The following is a 20,737-nucleotide window of genomic DNA, read 5'->3' on the forward strand; positions in this document are numbered from 1 at the left end:
GTTTAAAATAGCTCAATAAGTGAGGTAAGTTAGACAGTAAGATAGTAAAGAAGCTAACCTTGAACCTTTGGTAACCATGAACCTAAAACCTGCAATGGCAATAAGTACATATCTTTCAATAATCACCCTAAATGTAAATGGACTGAATGCACCAATCAAAAGACACAGAGTAATAGAATGGATAAAAAATCAAGACCCATCTCTATGCTGCTTACAAGAGACTCACCTCAAACCCAAAGACATGCACACACTAAATGTCAAAGGATGGAAAAAGATATTTCATACAAACAACAGGGAGAAAAAAAGCAGGTGTCACAGTATTAGTACCAGGCAAAATAGACTTCAAAACAAAGAAAGCAACAAGGGATAAAGAAGGACATTACATAATGATAAAGGGGTCAGTCCAACAAGAGGATATAACCATTATAAATATATATGCACCCAATACAGGAGCACCAACATACCTGAAACAAACAGTAACAGAACTAAAGGAGGAAATATAATGCAATGCATTCATTTTGGGAGAATTCAACACACCACTCACTCCAAAGGACAGATCAACCAGACAGAAAATAAGTAAGGACACAGAGGCACTGAACAACACACTAGAACAGATGGACTTAATAGACATCTATAGAACTCTACATCCAAAAGCAACAGGATACACATTCTTCTCAAGTGCACATGGAACATTCTCCAGAATGGACCACATAGTAGGCCACAAAAAGAGCCTCAGTAAATTAAAAAAGATTGAAATCCTACCAACCAACTTTTCAGACCACAAAGGTATAAAACTAGAAATAAATTGTACAAAGAAAGCAAAAAGGCTCACAAACACATGGAGGCTTAACAACATGCTCCTAAATAATCAATGGATCAACGACCAAATTAAAATAGAGATCAAGCAATATATGGAAACAAATGACAACAACAACACAAAGCCCCAACTTCTGTGGGACACAGCAAAAGCAGTCTTAAGAGGAAAGTATATAGCAACCAGGCATATTTAAAGAAGGAAGAACAATCCCAAATGAGTAGTCTAACATCACAATTATAGAAATTGGAAAAAGAGGAACAAATGAGGCCTAAAGTCAGCAGAAGGAAGGACATAATAAAGATCAGAGAAAAAATAAACAAAATTGAGAAGAATAAAACAATAGAAAAAATCAGTGAAACCAAGAGCTAGCTCTTTGAGAAAATAAATGAAGTAGATAAGCCTCTAGCCAGACTTATTAAGAGAAAAAGAGAATCAAGACACATCAACAGAATCAGAAATGAGAAAGGAAAAATCATGATGGACCCCACAGAAATACAAAGAATTATTAGAGAATACTATGAAAACCCATATGCTAATAAGCTGGAAAACATAGAAGAAATGGACAACTTCCTAGAGAAATACAACCTTCCAAGACTGATCAAGGAAGAAACAGAAAATCTAAAGAAACCAATCACCAGCAATTAAAATTGAAGCGGTAATCAAAAACTACCCAAGAACAAAACCCCTGGGACAGATGGATTTACCTCAAAATTTTATCAGACATACAGAGAAGACATGATACCCATTCTCCTTAAAGTTTTCCAAAAAATAGAAGAGGAGGGAATAGTCCCAAACTCATTCTATGAAGCCAACATCACCCTAATACCAAAACCAGGCAAAGACCCCACCAAAAAAAAAAAACCTACAGACCAATATCCCTGATGAACATAGATGCAAAAATACTCAAAAAAATATTAGCAAACCGAATTAAAAAATACATCAAAAGGATCATACACTATGACCAACTGGGATTCATCCCAGGGATGCAAGGATGGTACACCATTCAAAAATGCATCAACATCATCCACCATATAAACCAAAAGGAGGACAAAAACCACATGATCATCTCCATAGATGCTGAAAAAGCATTTGACAAAATTCAACATCCATTCATGATAAAAATTCTCAACAAAATGGGTATAGAGGACAAGTACCTCAACATAATAAAGGTCATATATGATAAACCCACAGCGAACATCATACTGAACAGCTAGAAGCTGAAAGCTTTCCCTCTGAGATCAGGAACAAGACAGGGATGCCCACTCTCCCCACTGTTATTCAACATAGTGCTGGAGGTCCTAGCCATGGCAAGTAGACAAAACAAAGAAATACAAGGAATCCAGATTGGTAAAGAAGAAGTCAAACTGTCACTATTTTCAGATGACATGATATTGAACATAAAAAACCCTAAAGACTCCACACCAAAACTACTAGAACTAATATTGGAATTCAGTGAAGTTGCAGGATACAAAATTAACACACAGAAATCTGTGGCTTTCCTATACACTAACAATGAACTAATAGAAAGAGAAATCAGGAAAACAATTCCATTCACAATTGCATCAAAAAGAATAAAATACCTAGGAATAAATCTAACCAAAGAAGTGAAAGACCTATACCCTGAAAACTACAAGACACTCTTAAGAGAAATTAAAGAGGTCACTAACAAATGGAAACTCATCCCATGCTCCTGGCTAGGAAGAATTAATATCATCAAAATGGCCATCCTGCCCAAAGCAATATACAGATTCGATGCAATCCCTATCAAATTACCAACAGCATTCTTCAACGAACTCGAACAAATAGTTCAAAAATTCATATGGAAATACGAAAGACCCCGAATAGCCAAAGCAATCCTGAGAAGGAAGAATAAAGTTGGGGGATCTCACTTCCCAACTTCAAGTTCTACTACAAAGCCACGGTAATCAAGACAATTTGATACTGGCAGAAGAACAGAGCCACAGACCAGTGGAACAAAATAGACTCCAAACATCAATCCAAACATATATGGTCAATTAATATATGATAAAGGAGCCATGGACATACAATGGGGAAATGACAGTCTCTTCAACAGATTGTGCTGGCAAAACTGGACAGCTACATGTAAGAGAATGAAACTGGATCACTGTCTAATCCCATACACAAAAGTAAATTTGAAATGGAAAGACCTGCATGTAAGTCATGAAACCATAGAACTCTTAGAAAAAAACATAGGCAAAAATCTCTCAGACATAAACATGAGCGACTTCTTCATGAACATATCTCCCCAGGCAAGGGAAACAAAAGCAAAAATGAACAAGTGGGACTAAATCAAGATGAAAAGCTTCTGTACAGCAAAGGACACCATCAATAGAACAAAAAGGTATCCTACAGTATGGGAGAACATATTCATAAATGACACATCTGATAAAGGGCTGACATCCAAAATATATAAAGAGTGCACGCATCTCAACAAACAAAAAGCAAATAATCCAATTAAAAAATGGGCAGAGGAGCTGAATAGACAGTTCTCTAAAGAAGAAATTCAGATGGCCAACAGACACATGAAAAGATGCTCCACATCACTAATCATCAGAGAAATGCAAATTAAAACCACAATGAGATATCACCTCACCCCAGTAAGGATGGCTACCATCCAAAAGACAAACAAGAACAAATGTTGGCAAGGTTGCGGAGAAAGGGGAACCCTGTACACTGCTGGTAGGAATGTAAATTAGTTCAACCATTGTGGAAAGCAGTATGGAGATTCCTCAAAATGCTCAAAATAGACATACCATTTGACTCAGGAATTCCACTTCTAGGAACTTACTGTAAGAATGCAGCACTCCAGTTTGAACAAGACAGATGCACCCCTATGTTTATCGCAGCACTATTTACAATAGCCAATAAATGGAAGCAAGTGTCCATTAGTAGATGAATGGATAAAGAAGATGAGGTACATATACACAATGGAATATTATTCAGCCATAAGAGGAAGATAAATCCTACCATTTGCAACAACATGGATGGAGCTAGAGGGTATTATGCTCAGTGAAATAAGCCAGGCAGAGAAAGACAAGTACCAAATGATTTCACTCATATGTGGAGTATAAGAACAAAGAAAAACTGAAGGAACAAAACATCAGCAGGATCACAGAACCCAAGAATGGACTAACAGTTACCAAAGGGAAAGGGACTGAGGAGGATGGGTGGGAAGGGAGGGATAACAGTGGGGAAAAAGAAAGGGGGCATTATGATTAGCATGTGTAGTGGGGGCAGGCACAGGGAGGGCTGTACAACACAGAGAAGATGAATAGGGATTCTGCAGCATCTTACTACGCTGATGGACGGTGACTGTAATGGGGTTTGTGGGGGGAACTTGGTGAAGGGGGGAGCATAGTAGACATAATGTTCTTCATGTAATTGTAGATTAATGATACCAAAAAAAAAAGGCTAAAAAAAATCACTTTTGACAAAGCAGAAAACACTACATCTGTTGTGCCAGGTACAGTAGTGCATACCAGCCATGTACCAGGAACTTCTCAGCTTTGTATTTGTGTATCAGGGTATGTGGGGAGTGATACAGAACCATTTTGTTTAATTCCAAAATCTTTATTTCAGGAAGGTCAGGAACGTTTGGGAAAATGTTCTGCTCAAGTGTTCTTCAGGCATCAGAAACCCAGACCGACCATTAATGTGACTTGTACACGGCTCATCGAGAAGAACAAAAGACAACAAGAGGATTACCTGCTTTACAAGCGCATGAAGCAACTTAAAAGCCCCTTGCATGCAATCAGCATACCTGGTATGAACCAGTATCTGGAATTTCTATATTAGGCAATGTATGTAATTTCTAAATCCTAAAAAGAATGATCATATAAATTCTTATCCCCAAAGTGGCACTTTTAATCATCTACAGGATGTGGTACACCTCACTAGTCAAAGCTCAGAAGTTGCATTTCCTTGTTCTTCATCTATCTGTGTCTGCGTCATCTCCCCACTTCCCGTCCCTGAGGGGCAGGGCAAGGGCTGAGCCTCCAAGGAAGAGGCAGAGGTCTCTGCCTGCAGGGGTGCAGTTTGCAGGGTTAAGTCCAGAAACTGAGGTGACATTTCTAGACTTCTGGTGATGACTTTGGAAAGTTTAGTTGCTGGGACACCATCCAGGGCCTCCCTTGTTCCCCTCACAGCTCTCTGACCCGGGCTGGGCAAGCTGACTGTCTCAGGGCCTTGCTGGGAGGCTGAAAGAGTCAAGTTTGTCTCATCTTAGGCCAGGAGCTACTGGGTAGTGAGCCCTGCCCTCTGGAAGGGCTCAGCCAAGTGAGGCAGAGCTCACTCATTCTGGCGCCCAACGGAGGGTACAGGCTGCAGCAGAGACCAGGCACTTAGCAGCAAATCCAATTTCCAAATCCAGGAAGTCCTCTCTGGACTTGCACCTGGGTATTAAACTTGACATCTGACCACTAGAGCACCCCTCATCCCACTCGCAGTTCACGCATGTGCCCAGACACTGGGACACCCATGTCAGCATGGGAGGCCCTGTGGTCTCTCTGACTGCCTTTGGGCCCCATCAGTTTATGGAGACTAAGTAATTTTTAAAAACCTGCAGGTAGACTACTGCTTCTTGTGTTTCTAAAATTCAGAAGCTGGATGATTTTTAAAATAGTTCTCTGACAACTCAGAATTGTGAGTTGTGAGGAGCAGTTCAAACTCCTGTGTATAGTAGAATTTGTTTATATTTAGTACTGCCTGAAATAAATGGGGTAATGACTAATACTTAAAACCTTCAGTTATTCAGGTTTTTTTTTCTCCTTTAGCATTAGTTGGGGAAAGAGTTTTATATATTCTTCTTTAAAAAAATTTCAGAAATTATATAGCATTTTTTTTTGAATATTTGCTATAGATGCATTAGATTTTGGATACTTTGTAGTAGTGCAGGTTACATGGATCATGTTCACTTAGTAAGTCCTATATGCCAAGGATCATTCTAGAATAATCTAATTTAATGTGGCTACTATGAAGCTTCAAGAAAATTTTTTTAATAGAGGGTGCCTTTTCATCATCAACATCTACAAGGTCTGTTGTCACTTGAAATTCAGTGGAGACATTTAACAAATGTCTGTATTTATAGCCTGTCTGTGTATATAAAATTATCTACTTAAAACTGAAAAGGTTTGGTTTTAGATAAAGTGAATCAGTACTATGCAGATATCCTTGGATTAGCCAGTTCAAATCTCAGATTCTGTGCAGTACTTAATTAGGACAAGGTTTTGGACAGTTGTAGTGCAACTGATGAGTGAGAAGATGGAATCCATTTCAGGATACCCTTGCTCCACACACGGTTTTTCCTCTAGAAAAGTAGTTGTCTGCTTTTTAATTAGTAAAAATTTCACTGTTCCTAATGAATTCATAAACTTCCTAGAGCAGAGCCCAAGTACAATACATACAAAGGGAGGACTGAGGACCTGGGAACCACCAGCCAACGTCCCATGCCTGCGTGATTCTACAGCAGTGCTACACGCATTCATTCATCCTCTAAACGTTCTCCTTATTCAGTGTTAGTATAATTTAGCTTCTATGATAATGGGCTTTGATCTCACGGTCTAAACTGAGTAGCACTGTAGGTGATAGGCGACAAGTAGTCAGATGAAGGGCTCTTTACTGTCTCTCAATCCCACCCCCATACATTGCAGGAAGTCAAGGCTCAGCTCAAATCTCATCTCTGTGAAGCTTTCCCCAAACCTCTTCAGCCCAAAGAAATCTCCCTTGCCTGTGCTTCCTCAGCTCTCTGACTCTGCTCCTCTCTCCTAATAGGTATCAGCGGTTCCCACCCTGTTCACAAGTGGAGGGCAGGAACCCATCTCTGCATCCCTCACAACACCCAAGCAATCAGTGAATGCTTTTTGCATTGACTACCATTATAAACCAGTCAAGTCCTACCAATACAGAGAATTTATGCTAAAGATTATTTTATGAAGAAGGATTAGCTTAATAAGCTTGTTAGTATTTCTTACATGTTAAACTATTGGGCCTTAATATAACCTAAGAACATCTCCACCAAATTGCATAAAATGATGGTCCATGAACACTTATCTCACAAGTTAATTACTTGCTAAAATTTGAGTTCCTGAAAGTCACAAAAGGTAATTTATTAATCATTGTATTCCTGCCTCTTGTAGTATCTGATATTAAATAGGATTTTATAAATGTTTGCTGAATTATAAGATTGTGGGTCCAAAAATGATACCATGGAAAAAACCCACTTGATCTCTTCATGTGTTCAAAAACGTGACAGAGAAACTGCCAATACATTCGTTAGTTTTAAAGCCAATGATAAGGGAAGGACAAAGATGTTCTGTAGACCAGCAAAGACCACTGCACTGACCTACACCCAAACCAGAAGGTAGGCTTTTCAACCAAAGACTCTTCTCAAAAAGACTTTATATTAACTTTGAGTATTATTATAGCTCTTACTTTGCATTTATATAATACAACAAATAGTGCTTAAATTGTTACGGTAGCTCTACTCAGTAGGGCAAGTTGGAACACATAAATCTCCATATATACAGAAAGAGATATGAGCAAGTGTCCAGTTCAAGGTCTTGCTGTGAGATTACTGTTGTGACCAAGCTTAAGCCCCTGTTTCATTCCTGAAGTCTATGAGATTTTGTCCCCAAATTACCTTAATATAAATTTTTTTTTTCTCCCTCTCAGATAGTCATGGGCATATTGATCCATCCCTGAGGCCCATTTGGGATTTGGCTTTTCTTGGCAGCTCTTACGTGATGTGGGAAAAGACAAGCCAGTTTTTACACTACTACATGGCACAGCTCAGCAGTGTGAAGCAATGGGTAAGAAAAACTGAAAATTTAATTCATGATAAAACCAGTGCAGTGTTCTTAGACTAAATCAATGTGAATTTCTAATTTCATGGCAAGAGTTTTACATTTTATTCATTCTGTAAATATCTGAATGCCTGCAATGGGTCAGATTTAGGGACTGAGGATACAGCAGTGAACAAAGAACACAATGTAGCTGCCTCACTGAGATTAATTCCAGCAAGAGGGTAAGACAGTGACCTGGTAAGTGAACACGGATAGCTGTGCCATCGCTAGTAAGAAACAAGCCCTGCCCACTGAAGTGACTCAGCTGATGTGAAGCAGAGAGAAAAGGCAGGAAAAAGGGAAGAATGCAGGATATTGACAGAACTACTACTTAGTCTAAGGCCCCTCTAACGTGAGCAGAGGCTAAGGGAAGTAAAAGTGAGCCATGCTTCCATCAGGGAAGAGAATTTCAGGCAGAGGGAACTGAGGCAGCCAGTGGCTGATGGGCTGGAGAGACAGCAGAGAGGCTGGTAGGGCTGGACAGAGTGAGCAAGGGGAGTGTGCTAGGAGGTGAGACCGGACACAGGGAACCGTTCATGGAAGACACTGCAGGCCATTAGGAGGACCTTGTCTTTTACCCATTAGAAGGCTTGTAGTAGAGTGACATGATCTGACATATAATAGGCCATTCTAGCTGCTACGTTGAGGACAGGCTGTAGAGAGCTCAGGGTGGGAGGAGAGAGACCAGTTAGGAATTGCAGTAACCTAGGCAAGTGCTGGTGGTTAACTTGGGCTGGGAGAGAGCAGTGGAAGCGGTGTGAAGTGTTTGGATTCGTGATATATTTTGAAGGTCAACCAACAGTGTTTGTTCGTGCACTGGATTATTGCATATATCAGAGAATGAGAAAAGCCAAGGATAATTCTTGGGATTTTGGCCTGAGTAAGTGGAAAGATAAGAGTTTTCATTTACTGATTGGGTAAGACTACAGGAGGAATGGATTTGGGTGGAAATTAGCTTGATTTGGGGCATACTGAATTCTATAATCAAATAAAGAGTTTGTGTAACATCTGGACATTAACAGTCTGAAGTTCAAGGGACGGGGTCTGGCTGGAGTCATCACCATCCAGATGGTATTTAAGGCCACAAGAATGGATGAGATCAGAGAAACAGTGCAGACAGAAAAGAGGCCATGTAAGGACTGGGTCTTGGCAACACTCTTTAGAGGTGGAGATACAAGAAAAGTGTTTCAGGGATGAGAATTGACTATTAAATGCTGCTGGGAAGTTCAGTAAGACAGAACTGAGAACTAGCCATTTTATTTTGGAAGCTGGAATTCCAGTCAATGGAGAGCTTATGAAGAGCTATGGCTCAGTGTGGGGGCAAAAATCTGCCTGGAGTAGGTGAGGAGAGAACGGGAGGAGAGGAGGCGGACACTCTCTCTCTCTCAAGCAATTTAGTTATAATGGGGAGTAAAAGAAAGGGAGGTGCTAGAGCTGGAAGATGGCGAAGCACTGGGTTAAGAGGTTTGTTTTCTGTTTTTAGATTGGGAGACTTAACAGCATCTCAACAACATAATACGAAAAATCCAAGAGAGTGGGGCAAAGTAGGGCTTGCAGGAAAGAGAAGGAAGAATTGGTGGGGTTACTATCTTTGACTGGGCAAGAGAGGGTAAGATGATCCAGATGACCTTAGGAACATGGAGTTCACCTGGAGTGAAGGCAGAGAAGCATGGTGCAGATGCTGGGAGAAGGGAGGTACCACGGTGGTAGCTTGCCGAGGTCCCAACTGCATCTGTCTTCACAAAGACAGACCAGCAGGCCAAGTGATCAGCTGAGATGACGGGTGAGAGCGGAGGGGTCGGGAGTGCATGAACGTGACATCGTGCAGCAAGGTGGGCCCCTTAGAGGTCTGTGGCAGTGCAGAGGACGACCAGGGCCTCTAGCCGTGTGGGTGTGCACATGGAGTGGGCCCAGCTGGGCTGAGCCGGGATTGGGGTTTGTCAGGCAAGTGTCATGTAGAGAGAGAAGGGTATTTCCAGAGTAAACACAACCAACCACTCGGAGAGGCCAGCTGAGCCAATCCTACGTACACATTTCTAAAAGCCATTTTCTTCATGGATTGGGGGAGCAGTAAATTCACTGCAGTGAGTATCTGTTGAGCAGAAGGCTTTCCCCAGCCGCAGGTCAGCTTTAGGAATGTCAGTGAGAGTGCGGTGTGCCCTCCAAAGGCCACTTGTAAAACACAGCTAGAGAAGTCGTTTTCTCCTTTACTTGTCAAAGAACACACTTCTTTCCCTTTACAGAGCTGCTGCTTACTAGAAGCAACCATTTAACTGATTGCTGCTCTATTACAAGTCAGAATGCTGCACTGGTTCTTTTGCTAAATTTCTCTCTCACTTACCAAGATGGTCATATTTGCAACAAGAGGTTTTTACCTTCCCAACAATGGCAACATTTGTTTACAGTACACAAATGAAAAAGGAAAGGAAATGGTACCCAGTTTGAGTATGAGAGGAAAACTGGATAAGAACAGAGCAACACAGGGACAACAGAGAAAAGAATTAGGATATTTTAATGTCAGCGTTTCCCTTTGTTTTGTAGCTGTTCATTACCAACTAAGTGCCAGGACATACCGCAGTTCATACATAGCGGCCCCGTGTTTGTCCCCATCTAGCTCGTCTTTGGTTATCTATCATCTGTCCACTAATATCCCTCAACCAATCTGCTGGGAAAGTGGGGACAAATGTAATTGTAAGAAAACAAAAATACAAAGGGAAAATGGTCACTGAGTAGGAGTTTTAGGTTCTTTTTTTTTTTTTTTTGACAACAGTGGGGTTTGGGTTTTAGATAGATAAATATTAAATATGCACCTGATTTGCTGGGTCACCTAATGCAAACCACTTCATTGCTTAAAGCCTATTAAGTGAGGATTAACTTAATGAAGTTCATGAAACTAACATAAATCTCAATCACTAAAGCAATTAGGAAATATGGTGTCAAGGCTGGTATGTTTTTCAGCCTCGAATATTTCTCTTGAAGTACACACACATCCACACAGATTATCAAATTCTGCCACTACTCAGTGGCCAAGATGTCCCATGATCTTTAAGCAAAAGCAGCAATAAGGAACAGTTTTTTTTAAAGTCACTAAGGCCGTGAGGTCTAGATGCTGTCCTGGCAGGACAGTAGGGCTGACGGAACGAGACGGCACAGAAACAGGAAGTCCTCACCCTAACCAGAAGCCCTACTGGCCATGGATATATAACAGAAACCATCTTATCTATTTTATTTATTCGGCTAAGAAACCAAGTTGATAGCATATACTAATAACCTAAGGCCATGTACGCTAAGACCACACTGGCCCTGTGAGGCTCATTCTCCTCCTTTTTGGGGGGTGGAGGATGCGGTGGGTCACGAGTAAGTAAAGGGGAGCAAACAGCACGCGTCAGGCTGTCTCCAGGAAGATCAAAGTGCTGGGTCACCAGAAACTGTGACAAGAAATCGTCAGTTTGAACTATGAGGACTGGACATTTGTGGTGATTTGAATAGAAACCAGGAAGATTATTTCTGAATATGAAAAATAACCACTTCTTGACTGGGTGAGGGCAGTCACTGCCTGGAACGCCTGGCCAGGCTGACGTGTGCAGTGTCCCCATCTGCGGTTCTTTCATAAGCCCTGTTTTTCGGTTTGGTTTAAGGGTGTTGCCTCTCGGAGAAGGAAGAATCTATAGAAACAGAAATGTAAGGGTGTTTCACAGCCTCACTGAGGAGGATCTTAATTAAATGCTAAAGGGTTTCTGAACATTATAATAATCCACATTCTTGTATTAAAAATTACTCTATTTAGCAGTATAGTTTATCGAATGAAGTTGGATTCCCATCATGTTTCGAGCCTTGCCTCTTTTTTGCCTAAAATCTGCAGACTGTCATGGTTTCCTTCAGAAATGCTATTTTCAAAGGTAGAATAAGGTGGCATTGTCCTGAAAAATACTAAGTTTGTAAGTAAAAACAATTACATTATAGAACTACATGGGAAATAGGCCTTGAGAAACAGTGTAGGTAGCACAAAAATATGAGACAGAAACCATACAACACAGCACCCAGCTGGTGTGGAGCATCTTGGAGTAATCATTGCTTTTCATGGTAAAACAGCACCAAGAGAGGGTAAAACAAGGCTAAATACACCCTTAAAGCCAGCAATGCCCGACTGCTCACAGGAGCCTCCAGAAACTGTTCTGCCGGGAGACATGCTGCATTTTCTCTCGGGAATTCCATGGCTCTGCAGCGTGTGCCTCAGGTGTTTGCATGGTCACTAGCACACAGCAGGCAGCAGGGAAAACTGCCCAGTGGTGCAAACCCCATAGAAAAGCAGGCAGCTTCTGGCAGATCAAGGCCCTCTCTTACAATTTCTCCCCCAGCACCCTCTCTCCCTCTGCTTGCAGAGGAAATTTCATGGCTTATAAAAATCTCCATCAGTGTAAGCAAAGGAAAGACAAAACTTAATATTAAGCCCTTTTTTGATTGTTTTTGTTTTTTCATATTCTTTAACAGTCTCAATTAAAAACCTGACACATTAAAATTATAATTCAAATTGAATTTATTTTTTTATTTCTTCCATTTTTCCTAGTAAAGGGATAAGTACCTTGCTTGCTCCCCCACCCAAAAAATGAAACAAGAGGTGTTGAAAATAGGAAATTGGCTTAGTCCACTCGTAAAATTTATAGAAATCAAGCAAATAAAAGAGGTGATGAAGACTGCCTGCCAACCTATAAATACCTAGTGCAGTTTTTAAAAGCAGTTTGGTAAAGCATGAAGAATGCGGATGGTGGAGTCAGTAGATCTGCATTTGAATCTCCACTTACCAGCTGTAAACTCAAGTCACCTACTCTGTAAAACCAGGCTCACAATACATACTCCTGTGAGACAGGAAAATTACATGAGAACGTGTATAAAGTGTCCAGCAGAGAACCTGGCCCGTGGTGGCATTCTAGAAATACTGGATGCCCTGACCCTTGATTTAGTGCCTGGTATATCAGGGCTAACAAACACCTGAGGTGCATATACAGTACCTAGATTCCTAAGGTTGTCAAAAGATTCTCCCTATCCCCACAGACCTTAGCCTCCAAAACCGGTAAATATTAGAGAGAAAAAGTGACAAAGATTTCATTTAGATTTTCATGTGACTCAAATGACAAAACATGAGAGTCCATGACTTCCTTATCTCAATGCAGGTTACTACCCAAGGAAATGAGGCTACAATCAAAGAGGCAGCAGGAGATTCAAGGCACCCACCTAAACAAGAATTTATTCGAGATCAGCCTTCCAAATTCTGAGCTAATATAAATACTATTTATTAATATTCTTTTTCTTCCTCTAGAAAACAAATGATGGTGCAATTGATTTTGATTATACTGTTCTACTCCATGAATTCTCGACACAGGTAAAACACAAAATTGTATACAGAATTGTTTTACCAGAAGTTTTTGCAGGTCATACTTTAGAACTCTTATTTCCTAGGAAATCATTCCCTGTCGTGTTCACCTGGTCTGGTACCCCGGCAAACCACTTAAAGTGAAGTACCAGTGTCAAGAGCTACAGACACCAGAAGAAGCCTCTGGAACTGAAGGATCAGCTGTGGCTCCGAAAGAGTTTACTAATTTCTGAAAAAAAAAAAAAAAGAAAAAGATCTGCTTATATCAAATTCTAAAAAAATTTACTGTACTGAATAGCCTAAATCATTATTCTAGTAAAATAGCTAAGGTATAAGTCATTCTAATAATGTGGAAAGCCTGTGATTACAAGTAAATATTCAAAAATTAACAGATTTTTTGTTTTTTCTTGGTTTTAGTTTACAACTCTAGTAGCAAGTGTATAACAAATTCTTCTCAGTGCTAAACAGTCACCCCACAGGTTTTAGCCCTAAAATGTGAAACCCTAGTAAATCAGTATATGCTGCAACTGTATCAGTATTTAGCAAAACAAAATGTGATGGTTTCACCTCAAAGTAGTTGGCTACAATAAAGTAAGAAGATACAGATTTAATGTTGCTAAATTGCTTCTGCCTAGTATGCAAAAAAGATAATATATTTCAATGAAAGTGAACTGCAGGGAAAATATTACCAATTTGAAAGGAATTTTACTATTTTTTTATGATTTCAAGCAAATATTCCTTTTGAACTTCATAACTACTCAAATGTTTACATTTCTAAGTAAAATATGTTTAATGTGTTTGTGGAGATTTGCATACTTAGGCAAAATTTGTGCTAAACTGGAATGAAATGAACTCTTAATATTGCTTAATTCAACTTTTACTAAAACACATAGTGTTTCACAGGTAAAGAAAGCCAAGCGTCTGCAAACATGTAAGTGGAGGAGTGATTTAACTGAAAGTACATAAAATATTTACAATTTTAATTTATAACAGCTTGGACCTAGTGTTGGCCTAAGTACACCACATACTATAGTCAAATTTGGTGGAGTTACCTCCCCAAGTCAGGAAGAATTGATTCAGGAAATGTGGCCATCATTTACCTCTCAAAATTAACATTATTTAATTGAAGGCTTGTATCAGTGTCTACAAACTTGTAGCCATAATTCTTGGCCAGTAATTGATCTGGAAGCATCAGCCTTAAAATATACCAAAATATTACTTTTAAGTCTATTCTATTAGAAAATGGGGAAGTTTATATAAAGAGAAAATCCTTCTAGACATGGACTCTTACAAAATAAAAATAAGATGGATCATACTGTTTAGCAGATCTAATTTATATATTTTTCTATTTAAAACCTCAACCCTTTGCATTTATCTTCCCAACATCCTTTTGATTTCAAGAACTGTAAGTGCTCTGCAGCGCTACAAACCATCACTTAAAGGAAACATCGGATCGCCCACCTACATGACAATGCACAGAATAAATAGCAAACAATCTACGACGATTAAAGCACATGCAAACCAAGCAATGATAAACTCCTCCAAAGGAAGTTCCCTAAATAATCTTAAAAAGAGATGCCAAGAGCACTGTACTAACATATTCAATGTCCTGTGGCCTTGCATCAATCCTTCAGTATCCCATTCAATACAGAAAGGGGTTTCAGCTTTCTAGAGTCTCACTGTTCTCAAATCTACATTCTCACAAGGCATTTTTAATTAGTGAGAACAGCTCACAAAGGTGACCGTAATTCAATCAGGGAAGGACTCTAAAGGTAAGCCTTTAACAGATTTATTTCAGCATAAAAGATTACGAAGGGGAATTCTACACATACAACATGCAAACACAATTATCTAACTTATAAAACAAAACCTACAAAAGTTAAAGGACCAAAACTTTCTCAATGAAATCACTATTAGAACATCTTTTCTAACACAAACTCTAAAATTGCTAACTTGATTTTACTAATATTGATTTTGCTGCCTAACAGCAGAAAAATTACTTCATCTGCCTCGACATAAAATGAAAAACTCTAAATTCTCTAAGTTCTTTTCATTAAGTCTAAAATCTTCTGAATCAATGACATTATTTATATATACCATCACATTCATTTTGTCAGGCTCTAGAAATTTCAGAATTTTAAGACCTACAAAATGCTGGGATTTTACCTGCATTCTATTGTATCCTACTCACAGGCTCATTTTTCCCACATGAATTATGTATTGTTAGAAGTTAAATTCTTCTGAAACTCAGTTGGACGTTTCTGTATTTACCCTCCAAAAGCAATTTTTGATGACACAGGAGTTTATTACAACAATTTTGCTCAGCTTTGAAAATTCTATGACTGTTCTGTAACCTTTACTAGCTTCAAAGTACACTAATGATCTAACATGCTGCCTTACACTTATCTGAATGGGTAAATGCTTACAATAAATTGTGAATACAATAAACTACTTTAAGGATGCACTCCAATGTTCTTTATTTGAAGACACCTGAAGCACCAATTAAAGCACTCATTCAACAGTTTATAGTATTAGTGATACAAACAGCTGTTTTCTACAAAAAGATATACTACACGTCACAATTTACTACTACCTGGTGGCTGTCTAGTTTTATAGCCTTTAATTTTAAGACTCATCCAGATTTCAAAAATATTAAAATATGACAAATTCTAAACTTCAGAATTTAAATTTTAGTGGTTTCACAACTAAACAATCTAAGAATGAGCAAGGTGGAAAGGAATAACAAAACTATTACTTTCAAGATAAAATTATCAAACTAAAACCTAGAGCCCAAACTCTAACATCATACAAAAGAATATTAACAATATGACACATCTAAACAAGTCTTTCATTTCATGTTTTGGAGGTGCAGGCAATACTGTAGTGGTCTTTAACTTTACCTGTGTGTTAGAATCACGGGGAAAATGATGTTGATCTCAAAAATCAGAGTATCTGGGGGCTGGCCTGGGTGTTTCTTTTTAAAGCTCTCCAGGTAATTTTTAAACTGCAGCCAGCTGGTCCATACCCCTTGGCCTCCTGGTGATCCCCTCAGAGACCCCCCCCAGCCCAGTGCACACCAGGACTTCCCATGGCCTGTGCCTCTCCCCGAGCCAGGGCACCCTGGTGCGGTGCATACTGGAGACACCCTCTGCCTACACTTACCCAACTGCCAGCCAGCTAACCAGTCCACCCAGAAGAGGTTTCTACACAGGCCACTCCACAAAGACTCAAACAGGTAGCTGTTTCACCTAACTCATAGAATCAATACACAAAAAGAGCAACAAAATGAGACAGAGGAATATGCTCCAAATGAAAGAACAAAACATAACTTCAGAGAAAGAACTAAATGAAATGGAGTTAAGCAATCTACCTGATAAAGAGTTTAAAGTAATGGTGGATGAAGTAGATGAACTCAGGAAGGACTTCAACAGAGATAGAAAATATAAAAAAGAACCAATCAGAATTGAAGAATATAATAAATGAAATGAAAAATACGCTAGAGGGAACTAACAGCAAATTAGAGAATAGAGAAGAATGGATCAGTGATCTGGAAGATAGGGTAATGGAAGGCACTAAAGCTGAACAGCAAAAATAATAAATAAAAATAAAAAAAACAAGGATAGGTTACAGGACCTCTGGGACATCAAATGTATTAACATTTGTATTGTAGGAGTTCCAAGAGGAAAAGAGAGAGAAAGGGGTGGAAAACTTGTAAGAAATAATAAATGAAAATGTCCCTAACCTCAGGAAAGATACAGATATCCAGGGCCAGAAAACACAGACCCAAACTAACAAACCCAAGGAATCCACACCAAGAAACATAAAAATTAAAATGTCAGTGATTAAAGATAAAGAATCTTAAAAGCAGCAAAAGAAAAGCAATGAATTATACATATAAGGGAAACCCCATAAGGCTATCAGCTGATTTTTCAGCAGAAACTTCACAGGTGAGAAGAGAGTGGGGTAATATACTCAAAGTACTGAAAGGAAAACCTACAACTAAGAATATTCTATCTAGCAAGGTTATCATTCAGAATTGAAGAAGAGATAAAGAGTTTCCCAGGTAAACACAAAGGAGTTTTCCACCACTAAACCAGCCTTCCAAGAAGTGTTAGATTCCTTTAAGAGGTAAAGAAAAGGTTATAACTAGAAGCAAGAAAACTGAGGAAAAAATTTCACTGGTAATAATAAAAATAAAGATATGAAATCAATCACTTAAAAGAGATTATGAAGGTTAAAAGACAAAACTAGTAAAATCTACTATATCTAAAATGTTAGTTAAGGGAATCACTAAGTAAAAAGGTGTAAAATAGGATATCACATGCACACACATATAAATAAAACAGAGGAGAGGGAAAATGTAGTGTGGGCTAGAATGTGTTCAAACTTGAGTGACCATCAACTTAACATAGACTGCTATATATACAGGCTGTCATATATGGACCTCATGGTAACAACAAACCAAAAATCTGTAATAGAAACACAAAAAATAAAGAGAAGGGAATCTTAGCCCAACATTAAAATCAATAGTCACACACAAGGGAATATAGCAAGAGAAGAAAGGATCAGAGAGGAACTATAAAACAATCAGAAAACATGTAACAAAATGGCAATAAGTACATACCTATCAATAATTACTTTAAGTGTAAATGGATCAAATGCTCCACAGTAATTGAATGGATAAAAAAACAAGACCCATCAATATGCTGCCTATCAGAGATTCATTTCAGACCTAAAGACACACACAGAATGAAACTGAAGGGATGGAAAAAGACATTCCATGAAAATGGAAATGAAAAAAAAAGCTGGGCAGCAGTATTTATACCAGACAAAAGACTTTAAAACAAAGACCATAATAAGAGACAAGAGTGACAAAATGATAAAGGGTTCAATCCAGCAAGAAAATATAAAAGCTGAAAATTCTATGACCCAAGAAAGGGGCACCTAAATATACAAAGCAAATATTAACAGACATACAGGGAGAAGTTGACAGCAATACAGTACCAGGAGAGGACTTTTTTTAACATGTCATTTACATCAATGGATAGATCATCCAGACAGAATATCAACAAGGCAACAGTGGCTTTAAATGCCATATTAGACCAGATGGAGTTAACAGATATATACAGAACATTCATCCAAAAAAAGCAGAATACACTTTTCAAGTACACATGGAACACAGATCCATTAAGCCACTAAATGAGCCTCAAAAAATTCAACAAGACTGAAATCATATCAAGCATCTTTTCCCAACACAATAGTATGCAACTAGAAATCAATTACAAGGAAAAAACTGAAAGAAAACACAAACATGGAGGTTAAGCAACATACTATTAATCAGTGGGTCAATGAAAAAATCAAAAAAGAAATAAAAATTACCGAGACTAATGAAAATGGAAACAGTGGTTCAAAATCTTTAGGATGCAGCAAAAGTAGTTCTAAGAGGGAAGTTTATAGTGATACAGATTTACCTCATGAAACAAGAAAAATCTCAAATTTTCTAACCTTACACCTAAAGGACCTAGTAAAAGAACAAAGCTCAAACTTAGTAGAAGGAAGGAAATCAAAGATCAGAGCAGAAATAAATGAAAGAGACTAAAAAAAAACAAATCAAAGAAACTAAGAGTTGATTCTGTGAAAAGATAAAATTGATAAACCTGAAGCCAGACTCATCAAGAAAAAGGAATCAAAATCAGAAATGAAGAGAAATTACAACTGACACCACAGAATTACAAAGGATTAAAGGAGATTACTATCAACATTTACATGCCCAAAAATTAGACAACCTAGAAGAAGTGGATAAATTCTTAGTAACATGCAGTCTTCCAAGACTGAACCATGAAGAAATACAAAATCTGAATAAATCAATGAACAAAACTGAATCAGTAACTGTCTTGCCAATGGATTTCAGTCCTGGGCACGTTCACTATGAATTCAGTGAGACTGAGGAATGACAATGGAACGTTCTTGGGGTAAAAGGGTTATTACCTGGCTTGTTCTCCCCGCAAGAGGTCAAGCACTAGAATGTTTGTAATCCTCCTTTGTCTCTGCCTCCGCCCAGAGCCCTGGGCAGAGTTCTTTATATAGTGACTCAGTCAATAATAGCTCATTGCCTACAGGTGTGGAAGCAGTAGCCTAGCAGCAGGCCAATTACATCATCAAGTAGTTTAGGTTCAGGTGAGGATTCTGGCCATAGGCGCTTCAATTTTCCTCACAGTAATAAAAACCAGGATCCAACAGAAACCAGGATCAGATGACTGCATAGGTGAATTCTACCTAACATTTAAAGAAGAGCTAATACCCATCCTTCTCAAACTATTTGAAAAACTGTAACAGGAAGGAATGCTCCTAAATTCATTCTATGTAGCCAGCATTATTCTGATACCAAAACCAGACTAAGACACTACAAAAAAGAAAATTACAGGCCAATATTGCTGATGGAACACAGATGTAAAAATCCTCAATAAAATATTAGCAAACTGAATTTAAAAATACATTAAAAGGATCATTCACCATGACTAAGTGGGCTTTATTTCAGTGATGCATAGAAGATTTGATATCCATAAATCACTCAAGTGTGATACCACATTAGCAAAAGGTAGGATAAAAGCCATGATTATCTCAATAGATGCAGGAAAAGGATGTGACAAAATTCAACTCATTCTGATAAAAACTCTCAACAAAGTGGATATGGAGGGAATACACCTTAACACAATAAAAGCCTTATTACAAACCACAGCTAACATCATAAATGGGAAAAAGCAGTCTCTTCAATGAATGGTGCTGGGAAGACTGGACAGCTACATGCAAAAATAATGAAACTAGATAACTGTCTTGCACTATACACAAAAATAAAACTGAACTGGATTAAAGACCTAAATATAAGAACTGAAACCATAAAACTCTTAAAAGAAAACATAGGCAGTAAACTAATGGTCATTGGCATTAGCAATTTTTTTCTGGATATGTCTCCCAAGGCACTGCGTATAAAAACAAAAATAAACAAGTGGGACTACATCAAACTTAAAAGCTACTGCTGAACAAAGGAAACCATAGGCAAAATGAAAAAGCAACCTACTGAATGGCAGAATATATTTGCAAATGATCTGATCCTGGTTTCTGTTGGAAACTTTATTACTGTGAGGAAAATATATAAAGAACTGATAAAAGTCAACACCAAAAACTCCCCAAATAATCCTATTTTAAAAATGGGCTGAGGACTTGAACAGACATTTTTCCCAAGAAGACATATAGATGGCCAACAGACACATGAAAAAATGCTCAACATCATTAATCAGGGAAATGCATTATCTAAATCACAATGAGATGCCACCTCATACCAAGTCTGATAGGCCTACTATCAAAGACAAGAAGTAACAAATGTTGGCAAGGATGTGAAGAAATGACAACCCACTGCACTGTTGGTGGGAATGTAAATTGGTTCAGCCACAGTGGAAACAGTATGGAATTCCTCAAAAAAATTAAACACAGAAATATTTACAATCCAACCCAGCAATCCCACTTCTGGGATTTACCCAAAAACATAATCAACTATGTTTATTGCAGCATTTTTTTTATAATAACCAAGATATGGAAGCAACCAAGTGTCAACTGATAAATGAATGGATAAAGAATATATATCTATACAATGGAATATTAGCCATAAAAAAGAATGAAACTTGCCATTTG

General features: G+C 38.4%; 1 protein-coding gene across 1 annotated transcript in view; it reads left to right on the forward strand.

The window, feature by feature from the left end:
• The window catches only part of RARRES1 (retinoic acid receptor responder 1), a 38,308-nt gene extending 22,796 nt beyond the window's left edge, over positions 1–15,512 (forward strand). The window contains exons 3-6 of the mRNA XM_036997890.2: positions 4,418–4,601; positions 7,508–7,644; positions 12,995–13,057; positions 13,135–15,512. Of these exons, the coding sequence (XP_036853785.1) occupies positions 4,418–4,601; positions 7,508–7,644; positions 12,995–13,057; positions 13,135–13,281 (531 nt within the window). The 3' untranslated portion in view covers positions 13,282–15,512. The remainder of the gene's footprint in view (positions 1–4,417; positions 4,602–7,507; positions 7,645–12,994; positions 13,058–13,134) is intronic.
• Positions 15,513–20,737: the final 5,225 nt, after the last annotated feature.

This window comes from Manis javanica, chromosome 3 (assembly GCF_040802235.1).
Source record: "Manis javanica isolate MJ-LG chromosome 3, MJ_LKY, whole genome shotgun sequence".
Lineage (NCBI taxonomy): Eukaryota > Metazoa > Chordata > Mammalia > Pholidota > Manidae > Manis > Manis javanica.